Here is an 11,335-nt window from a genome sequence, read left to right as displayed (position 1 = left end):
CTCTCTCTCTCTCTCTCTGCCCTTCCCACACACACTCTCTCTCTCACTGTCAAAATAAATAAATAAACTTTTTAAAAAAGGGTACCCTTCCTGTACTAGGCAAAAAGACATCACCAGAGATAGAAACTTTAAAGCTGAGAAAGGTGTAGCAAAAACCTCATTACTTTTTTTCTAATCTACTACCTCACCCAAATTCCACTTAGAATTCCTTGTTAAAGTTCCTAAACATCTGTTTTCTTCATCCTGTCAATTCCTCACAAATTTATTGTCTCTTTGTCTAAAGGGTGCCTGAGTGGCTCAGTTGGTTAAGCATCCAACTTCGGCTCAGGTCATGATCTCACAGCTAATGAGTTTGAGCCCCGTGTGGGGCTCTGTGCTGACAGCTCAGAGCCTGACGCCTTCTTCAGATTCTGTGTCTCCCTCTCTCTTTGCCCCTCCCCTGCTTGCACCCTGTCTCCCTCTCTCGCTCGCTCTCAAAAATAAACATTAAAAAAAAAAAAGGAACTCTACATGAAGAATTAGAAAACCCAGTCTTAATCAAAGCTCTGTCTGTGTGACTGCAAATGATGACACCCGACTAGGTTCACTCAGTCCCTCAACAGGTCCACAGGGAATGCAACTCCCCCAGGGCTGGGCTGTTTGCTGCACCAACTGCATTCTCTCCTAGTGTTGTGCCTGTTACATAATAGGTGCTCAAGAAGTATTTGTTGTAGAATCCTCTGTGCTAGGCAGCAAGCGTCTGTCTTAAGAAGCTCATAATCCAGTCGTGGCAAAAATTTCCAAGTGAGTTATTGTAATAGATGAAAACATTTATCATAATTAAGATATAAGAGCTAATAATAGCTTGCACTTGAGCATTTACCACATGCCAGACAGCGTTCCACCGCCTTACATGAACTCCTCACAACAACACCATAATGGTAAACACTGTTAGTACTCCTGTTTGTCCAGGCACAAGGAGGTAAAGTGACTCACCCAAGGTTACACAGGTAGGAAGTGGCAGAGCAGGATCTGAACCTGGCGTTCAGATTTAGCACACTGCAGGGACAAGACAAAGAGTACCTTTGACTCAGGAACCGTGGAACTTTCTTCTTGGCCTGGGATTCCACACTGATGCATCACAGGTGATAACAAAGCACTAGGAATATGGGAAAATGTTTCATGAAACCCCATTGGCTTGGAATATATTGGTGCTTCTCAAATTCACAACACCCCAGAATCCTCTATGATTCAGAATTTCAGGCCTATAATCCTGGAGTAGAGATTCAGAATCCATGTTTTTAACATTTGCTGTAAGTAGTGCTAAAGGTCTTCTGATCACACTTTAAAATACTGCACGAGATCTGTTCCCCAGCAGACCCTGTTAGCCCCGATCCTATACTCTCTTTTCAGGCCTGGCTCTCTTCTGGCATGTGACTACTAAGAATCCTTTGACTACACAGCCTCATTGTGCTGTTCAGGGCACTGGCATCTTTAGAGGTTGCTTAGATGGCAGCATCATAACCCTTACCCAGGACAGTTATTTGTGATTTGTCTATCTCCTCCCGAGGGCATGGGCTATCCAGGAAATATCTCGGGAATTAACTGATGGATAGGATGAGCCAGGCCTGTTCTCCAGACCCACCACCAGCCCTGTCTTTAAGAAGCTCAAAGTTAAGTAAAGAACACAGATAACTAAAGAGATAAACAGCAGAATCGGTGATAGGCGGCCATGATCCCCTAAATAAAATCAGCATGTTATGAGCACATGGAGAACCAACAAAGGATGCTACTCAAATGGATACACAAGATGGGAAACAATGCTAGAAAAGTAGATTGGGAGCTGTTATGGCCTGAACTATGTCCCCCTCAAAAATTCATATGTTGAAGTCCTAACCCTCAACAACCCAGAATGTGACTGTATTTGGAGACAGGGTTTTTTTTGTTTTGTTTTGTTTTTGTTTTTGTTTTTAAGATAATTAAGTTAAAGTGAGGTCATTAGAATAGGCGCTAATCCAATGTGACTAGTGTCCTTATGAGAAGAGATTAGGACACAGACACATATAAAGAGATGACCAAGTGAAGACACTAGAGGAAGACCACCATCTACAAGCTAAGGAAAAAGACCTTGGGAGAAAACAATCCTACCAACATCTTGATCTCACACTTTCAACCTCTAGAATCGTGAAAAAATAAATTTATGTTGTTTAAGGCAGTTAGTCTGTGGTACTTCATTATGTCAGCCTTAGCAAACAAATGAATACAAGGGTAGATGAAGAAAATTTGCTAACCTAACCTACAGAAATTAAATTTTACCCTTTAAGCTGTCGGAAGCCCCAAGAGGTATCTAAGCATCATGTGACATGAACGGTTTTGTTTCTGAACACGATTTGGGCCTGTGGACACCTTGAAGTGGAGAATGGAGGTGGAATGGACAGGTTTGTTGTTCCAATGAGAAATATACAAGAAAACACGGATGAGAGACACAGATCCGATCAGAGATTTGTGGGGCAGAAGTAACAAGATTTAGGGAGATGAGGTGTAGGACGAGAAGAGCAGACAGATGAGGGTATCATGGAGAAGCATAGCTTGGCAAGCTTCAAGTGAGGACAGCGATGCCTCAAATCTCAACTGAGGTTACAGGAGGTGACGCAGGCTTAAAAGAAGAGGGGTGAAAGGACAGCATTTAATTTGAGACAGGTTAAGTCTGAGACCATTGCAGAACATCCAGTTGGCTGTGCTCTGTAGAGTAAGAGCAAAGTTCTGGCCCCGGGGGGCCTAACGTGAGATTTCGACCTGGAGGCCAGAACTGGCTCAGGGCAACGGCGAGGAGAGGGGATGGATGAGCTCACGCTGGGAGCCCCAGGGATCAGAGAGTTCCAGGACAGAATCCTTGGGGTCTCCACAATGTGTGGAGAGAGGAGCCGACCAAAGCTTGAAGAAACCATCCAAAAGGCAGCCGCCAGGGCAAGGGACAGGCGGCCGCCAAAATCAGGGACAGGAGGCCGCCAAAGGGCAAGGAAGTCAGCGTTAGTAGTTTGTTGGTAGTTTTCAAATGAACTGAGGATTTCTTTGCCCCTACTGCAGACCAGCGCAGACTGGATATCGCTAGTCCACACCATCTCACAAAATGGTTTTCTCTCTTCTCTCTCTCCAATGTGGTAAATCGAGGCAGAAGGGGCTGGCGGTTAACAGGGACCCAAGCATTATGTCAGGGTCACGCACGCAGCGACAGCTCCAGAAGCCCTGCCCCCCTCCCCGCCCCGCCTCCGCAGGTCCCCCTCCCTGCCCAAGCCCCTCCACCCGCACGGAATGTGGGCGCCCGCCCTGGGCGCCGGCTCCACTTGGAACGTGGGCCCCGGCGCAGCTCGCCAACCGCGCCGTTCGCGGGGGCGGCTTCCTCGCACCTCCCCCTGCCGCGCGCCGCGGCCGCTGGGCCAGGCGAGGCGAGGGGAAGGCGGGCCGAGGGGGCGGGCGAGGGACGCGGGACTGCGGGGAGGTCGGGGGCGGGGAGCAGGAGGCGGCGGGCCCCGGGAAGAAAGGAACATGGCTCCTGCGGCGGGCTGCGCCGAGCGCGGCCCGGGGCGAAGGCGCGCCGGGCGCCAGTGACCGCGATGGTGAACTCCAGCCGCGTGCAGCCGCAGCAGCCCGGGGACCCGAAGCGGCCGCCCGCAGCCCGAGCGGCCGGCCCCGGCCGGCTGATGACGGGCGGCGCGGCCGTGGGCGCCGGCCTCGCCGCTCCGGGCGGCCTCCGCGAGCAGAGGGGCCTGGAGATCGAGATGGAGCGTATCCGGCAGGCGGCCGCGCGGGACCCCCCGGCCGGAGCCTCGGCCTCTCCCTCCCCGCCGCTCTCGTCGTGCTCGCGGCAGGCATGGAGCCGTGACAACCCGGGCTTCGAGGCCGAGGAGGAGGAGGAGGAAGAGGAGGTGGAAGGCGAGGAAGGAGGAATGGTGGTGGAGATGGACGTGGAGTGGCGCCCGGGCAGCCGGAGGTCCGCCGCCTCCTCGTCCGTGAGCTCCGTGGGCGCCCGGGGCCGGGGGCTGGGGGGCTACCACGGCACCGGCCACCCAAGCGGGAGGCGGCGCCGGAGAGAGGACCAGGGCCCGCCGAGCCCCAGCCCGGCCGGCGGCGGGGACCCGCTTCATCGCCACCTCCCCCTGGACGGGCAGCCGCCGCGAGTGGCCTGGGCCGAGAGGCTGGTTCGCGGGCTGCGAGGTAAGAGCGCGACCTGCAGCGGCTGATGCACAAACCAGCTGCGGGCGGCTTTCCGGGGCTCCACCTCGCATCCCTCCTGTGTCCCCGCCTCCCTTGCAGGCGCGTACCCCACCTCTGCTACTTGTGCCCTACTTCCGGTACCCATGGCGGACCGCCACTGCGCCCTTGTAGGTGCAAATTTATGGGATACCTCCTTCTTCTAAAAGAAGAAGGTGTGTCAGCACATTTTTACCGCTGGATCTACGTGAAAGCCGTAATAGAATGAAAGGGTACCTCTGGAGATTTTTCTTCTTGTAGAGAATGAAAAAACATTCTGATACAACTGACTGGTTGCAACTGCATATCTGGGGCTTCCACTGGTCTGGATGCCCTATTGCCCCTCATTCCATTCTGGAAAGGGTTAACAGTAGTGTTATCCAAGTTATGGGAGGAGTGTCACTGAGTTGTCACTGATGTTTTGGTGATGTGTGTAGTTGTTTTGGGGAGAGCGGGCTGTTGAGATCACCACAAACAGAATAAAATAATGTCTGAGAAAAACAGTTGTGCAGCCACTTCTAATCTAGGCATTTTTCTGAAACAGTTGCAAAGAACAAGTTACATTGTCTAAAAAACTTGGTAGTATGTTTCTAAATAATTAAATCAATGTTCTTTGAAGTTCCAACAAATCAGTGGAGTCACCAGATACCAGCAGCGTGTAAATGTGTCAGAGTTCGGTGCGCCCAACTTTCCAAAAGGCAGGAAAGGAATTTTCAGATTTGCCAGTGCCTATTTAGAGGACACAGATTTTCCAGAAGCAGATAGGATCCTGTTTTTGCAAAGTTTTGTCAGAGGCATCCTTGGAAAAGAGTTGCATTTGCTCTCGCCGTTCAAATTATTTTAATCTCCACTTTTAAGAGTTTCCATGCTCAGTTCTTTTGAAAGTTTCTCTTCCCCTCTCTTCCCTGTCAGTTTTGAAAATCTTGCACAAAATAACCCAGGTGTTTTTACAGCAATGTGATTGAGACCAAGTCAGTCCTTTACCCACATCCTAGTTCCACCACACATTGACTCTATGACCTTGAGCAAACTGCTTATCCTCTCTGATCCCCAATTTTTGTTTTTCTTAAGAAGAGATCATTATAATACTTAGTTCTTGAGTGGGGAGAATTAAATGAGATGAAACTTGTAAAATGCATAGCATGACTCTGTCATGTTGTGAGTGCTTCATAAATATAAGTTAAATCATAAATTTTTAATTGTGTACACTTGGGTACTTTCATGTAGGTGCTTATGCTAGGTAATCTGACTCATGGTGTGACAGGGAACAAAAGATCCTTTTTGAACAACCTATGTGAGTTAGTGAAAAGCCCTAACACTTTTTAAGGTTCAAAACTGTATCCAAACAAATTATATATTACTTTACCTTATTTTAAATGTGCATATTCACTGATGTGAGAGAAGTTTTTTATAAGCAAATGAATAATAAGTCATGATCCTTTTAACTAAGGTTAAGCGTCTGATAACACATTTAACCTTCTTTGAATAAACTCGATAAAAGAATATAATGAAGTGAAATATGTATCTTTGTATGAGTTTATATACAAGTTTATTTCTTCAAAAATTTTTAAATTTTTTAAATTTAAAGAAATTAAAAAGAAAATTGACAATGTATAAGCTCATAGTGAACTTCTGGTCAATGGTCTAATTAGTAGGGGAAGAGACTCAGGAAAATGTTAATTTTGGAAAATTTTAGAATAAATTTTATTTTCTTAAATGTTAAATATATTAAAAATTAAACATATACTTGTCACTTATTAAATAAGTGACATTTGTTGAATCATTGGCCCTGCATTAGGTGCCTCCCTTCCCCCTCCCCCCTCCCCTCGCACACACAAAAGAACTAAACCAGCACCAGCACCATTTTCTTATGGACAGAAACCAAGAAAAGTAAACTAAATAACCATGAATGAGTTGTGATTTTTTTCCCCCCTCATGGATACCAATGACAAAAATCTTACATGCAATATGTAAGTAGTACCCTAGGATCAAAGGCAGAAAGTAACTTGCAATTTATAAAGGTAGGAGAGATTACTCAAGCTTAGAGTGGTCTAGAGTTTCCCTGGGGGTCTCCTGCCTTCGTGGTTTTATACACTCACTCAGATTTTCTGGGCCTCAGTTCCTGATTTATAAAGTGGAAGAGTTGAACTTAATCTCCAAAGTCTTTTCCAGCTTCAACATACTCTGTGTTGTTCTTTAATGACATGAATCCAATATGGACAACAAATGGTCATTTTTGCTCTTTGTGCAGTAGATAGATCTACTTAGCAGAAGTAGGATAGTAAAGAAGAAATGTTTGAGGCCTGGTTGTGGGACACCTTGTGTCCAGCCAAGGAATTGAGAATTTATTCCTAAATATTAGGAAGTGGTTGCAAGTTTTTAACAGGACCAGAACATGCAGAAAGGGAATATCAGGGGGTGTGCTGTGCAGGAGATCTTGCACAGGGAGACAGAGAGACAGGAGGGCCATGTAGGAGGCAGCCAGTGAAGAAGTGGTAAAGATCTGGACCAAAAGCAGTGAAAGATGGCTGAAAGATTTAAAGACTGCCCCCAAACTTAAAGACATCCTCACTGGTCTTGCTTACTTTTTTTTTTTTTTTTCTTCAAAATCTTTAGAGCAAAAATAAAATCTGATACTTTGCATGAGTTATCAAATTTTCTGAATTTCCAGAGTTGAATGTGTTCTATGGATGTATCAACCTGGTAAAGTCATTTCCTGTTTGTTATTTTAAACACCTATGCTTGGGGTTTGGGGTTTTTGTTTTCCTAGAGAAATCCTAAAGTACTGATTGTATTGGTCAGGGTAGGCTAAGCTACTATAAGAAATAGATGCCTCCTCTCCCATTCACTATGTTGTATGATCACTGTCCATTTCCAGAACTTTTTCATCATTTCAAACAGAAACTCTACCAATTACCACATCCCCCTGCTCCTGGTGACCTCTGTTCTACTTTGTCTCTGAATTTTTCTAATGTAGGTACATCATATTAGTGGAATCATATAATATTTGTCCTTTAGTGCCTGACTTATTTCACTTAGCGTAATGTTTTCAGGATTTATCCATATTGTAGCATGTATCCAAATTTCATTCCCTTTGATAAATGAATAATATTCCATTGTATGTATACAACACATTTGTTTATCCATTCATTAGTTGATCAACACATGGGTTGTTTCCACCTTTTGGCTATTGTGACTTTCCCTTTGTTTTTAATCTAAACCTCGCTCTATCACTTCTTCCTTTTGTTATTTGCACTATAATTTTGAACAAATGAGATTTTGTATTTCCATAGCTGTGGAGAATTTTTTGAGGGAGGGTTGCTACTGTGGGGTTTGTGGAAAGGTTATGCTAGTAACAGAATTTGGGCAATCAACAAACATTTGATGAGAGTCTCCTTTGTAGTGGGTACTAGGAATACAAAGGTGAATTATCATTCACCCAACTCTCAAAGAGCTCAGTTTAGTAGGGGAAACAGATGTAAGTAAATAATTGCAATGCCAGGTGTCAGGTTTGGAAGGGACCCAATGAAGAGAGGGCCAGCTTTACCTGGAGAGGTCAGAGGAAGTGAAACTTGAGTTAACATTTTGAAGGATGAGGAGAGAATTTAAGGAGGGAAAAAATAGCAGAAGTAAGACCAAGCAAGCCTGTAGCTTCTTGGTACTTTCCCTCTAAAAAGTTAGAGCTCTTGAGGGCTTTACATGTCAATCTGAAGATGATTCTAGCAAGAATGTAGAGAATGGGGTGAGGCGCATAGTACTGGTTGGTGGGAGAATAGGTCAGGAGAGGCTTAAGCAAGAGACAGAGGGGTGAAAAGGCTGCATCCAAGGCATGTGAACTGGGACAGAGGGAAGCTGGCCTGGAGACAGACGGAAGCCATCAGAATTGTGGACCAATTCCATATGAGGGTTAAGAAAAGGGCCTGTTTTAGGATGAAACCTATGTTTCTGGCTTGATACCATTAACTCAAACAGGGCAAGTAGGTTTCTAGACAAAGAAAAATCTCAGTGCATGGGGCATATGAGTATGAACTATCTGTGGGATATACGGTGGAGCTGGCTGTTATCTGTGGTATCTGCTTGTCTGGACCTCAGGAGAAGGCTAAGAATTCAAGATTCAGGAGTCAGTATCAAATAAGGTAGCAACTGAATCTTCTATATTAAATGGCCCAATAGTAGTAAAAAGTCTCTTCCTTTTTTTAAAAATATTTTATTCTTTTTTTTAATGTTTATTTATTGAGAGAGAGGGAGAGGGTGAACACAAGTGGGGGAGGAGCAGAGAGAGAGAGAGAGAAAGAGAGAGAGGGAGAATCCTAAGTAGGCTCCACGCTGTCAACATAGAATACAACATGGAGCTCGAACTCACCAAACATGAGATCATGACCTAAGCCAAAATCAAGAGTCAGATGCTTAACTGACTGAGCCACTTAGGCACCCATCACTTCCCATTTTAAAGGTGGCCATGAAATTCAAGTAACTATTAGGAAGGATTGCGTTTGTCTTCCTAAACAAAGCCCACATGTATCTAAGCACAAAAGAACAGGATTCTTTTATGATATAAATGCAGTGAGAATTTGGTCAGGCTATTCACAGTGAAATCCAAATTCATATGGATTTGGGCATTTACACTGTTCTGAAATTTAGACCAACTAGATGTCAGAAGTAGGACATTTTTTCAGATTTGTACCTGTTTCTGGAGCTGTAGACAGGCCTCTTCCAAGCACTTTATGTGCTTTACACATAATATTGTAATTCCCAGAGCAACCCCACAAAGAGGTAGTCTTACCCCATTTTCAGATGAGGAAATGGAGCTCATGATGTCAGAAAAGATCTCACAGTTCTGAGCCCTCATTTGAACACAGCCAACTCCAAAATTCCACATTATTCCTCATTATTCCTCATTGTCATGATCAATGAGTCATGAGCATTCAGTGTATTTCCGATGGGATGGGGTTAGTGTAAGGCAAATGATCCACACTGAGTCCTATAACCATAGAACTGAAATATTCAGGATGAAATGACATGATAGCTGGAATTAGTTTCAAAATTCAGAGGAATGGGTGAGGGTTTAGATGAATCAAAGTTGGCATTGAGTTGATAATTGTTGAAGCTGAGTCAGAGATACATAAGAATATGAGGAGTTCATTATGTCATTCTCTCTTTGTGATTTTTTTTTTTTTAATATATTGCAAAATAAAAAGGTTTTGGAAGTATGTGAATAAGACAGTTGCAACAATGACATTTTTTTCACAGTTATTTATGTTTGAGACACCTTTGGTGTTTTGGATTCTCCATCTCAGAGTTCCCCTATATTCATATCAGTACCACTGCCCAGGGGAATATACACTGTTTAGATAAAGTGCTCCAATTTTGGGCTCTGAAGTTGAATAAGTGCCTTCTTAAACATGAGAGAAGTTGGATATTGTCTGATTGTCCCCCTCACAGCATGTTCTCCCTAACAGCTGGAGACATTTTATGTACTGAGCGTGAGTACCTAAAATGCCAGGCAGGTATTCCCTCTGTAGCTGGGCCAATTGTGGGAAAAGACAACAGCTGATTCTGAAGAATGCTGCCATTTGGGACATGAGCTCTGTCTTTATTCTTATTTTATCAGCTGTGCTAAACATGGAAGTAGTTGGTTACAAGACAGCAATTATTTTCTATTTGTGGATGTAGCCATTTCTCACCCATCAGAATATAAACAGGTCCCTGTGTCCTCAGACAGACCCTATATACACACCCAGTGAGGGAATTGGATGAAATTTTTAAAGCAATAAGCATTTGAGGAAGTAGACTAACTTAGAAAAAGTCAATCAAATGCATAAAGTATATTAAAATATAAATAAGGGGACTTTGTTTCTTTTTATTTGAAATATTTCATTTGAGGGCTAGAATTAAATTGCGATAGGCTCTTGCAAGTTTAGCTTGAATAAAATTTGATGGGAGTTTGGTTTTTCTATTTATAGGTCGCAATACCATTTGTAAATATTAAGAACTGTGACTATTCCTTAGTGCATAATTGTTTATAAACCATGGGAAAGAGTGAAATCACTGACCAAGTGAGGCAAGACAACAATCTTTCCTGATTAGATAAAGAGACTAGTAATCCCTACTTATGTGTATACTTTAGGTCTGGCCTCCAAAAGAAATATATCCAAAGAAAGAGTGTGATTGCATCCAGGGCTACTGAGCCTAATATTTGGCTGCCTCTGTGTTATTCTGAGTTGTAATTTTCCATGTCATCTAAATTTGTAATAATTTTTAAATATGATAGAGTTTGAGCGAACAAACATTCTGCTTGCTGCATTTCTTCTGAGTGAGTAATTCCCTGACAACTACCAGATCTTGGCAGAAGCAAACCTGGTCATAAGTCATGCTCCACTTTCCGTGTGTTGAAACCTGTGATGCGTAACACAGTGTCTTTGAATTCCGATGTTGATTTTCCTAAAGGAAATTTGAGAGAAAAAAGAAAAGGAAATGAAATATCCAAATTTAGGAGTAAAATTAATGTATTATTCTAAGACTTAAAAAATACATAAACACTAGTGATGAAGTCATTTTTATGAAGTAAAAGCCTGGATACCGTTTCTCCCTGTTCTCTGTGTGGTGTCATGGTGGCTCCAGTGGCTGTGTGAGTTTCAGTGACTGAAGGGGTTCAAGTCTGTGGAATAGGAGTGTAAGGCAGAATGCAGGGGCCAGGTTGGCTGCCATTCATAGCCGACCTAATCTAACTGAGAGGATTGAGAAGTTTGTCTTTTTTGGAAAATACTAAGTCTCTTCCAAGTAACCAGAAATGTGACTTTACCACACTGTTCATTAATGGGGGTTTTGGATGGCCACCATGTCTGTCTGCTGGCTGAGTCCAAAACTGCGGTAACTGCCTCCAGCAAGCTCACGGAGGGTTATGTCATCCCACTCAGCCAGCCGAACACTTTTTCCATCTGCTAAAATGTGGAACATGGTTGCTGATTTTACTCTTTCTCCAAAGAGAGAGAGAGAGAAGTTGGATGATTGTTGCTTTTAATTTAAAGATGATATGTTAATTAGCATTTTAAAAATCTGTTAAGCTTAGCATGTTTAGTGTAGTCAGTCAGCATTGAGTTTCTTA

General features: G+C 43.7%; 1 protein-coding gene across 1 annotated transcript in view; it reads left to right on the top strand.

Moving 5' to 3' along the window:
* Positions 1 to 3,593: 3,593 nt before the first annotated feature.
* The window catches only part of PKD2 (polycystin 2, transient receptor potential cation channel), a 52,674-nt gene continuing 44,932 nt past the window's right edge, over positions 3,594 to 11,335 (top strand). The window contains exon 1 of the mRNA XM_042935936.1: positions 3,594 to 4,194. Within this exon, the coding sequence (XP_042791870.1) occupies positions 3,594 to 4,194 (601 nt within the window). The remainder of the gene's footprint in view (positions 4,195 to 11,335) is intronic.

Source organism: Panthera leo, chromosome B1 (genome assembly GCF_018350215.1).
Source record: "Panthera leo isolate Ple1 chromosome B1, P.leo_Ple1_pat1.1, whole genome shotgun sequence".
Taxonomy (NCBI): domain Eukaryota; kingdom Metazoa; phylum Chordata; class Mammalia; order Carnivora; family Felidae; genus Panthera; species Panthera leo.
This window is presented reverse-complemented; position numbering and strand designations above follow the sequence as displayed.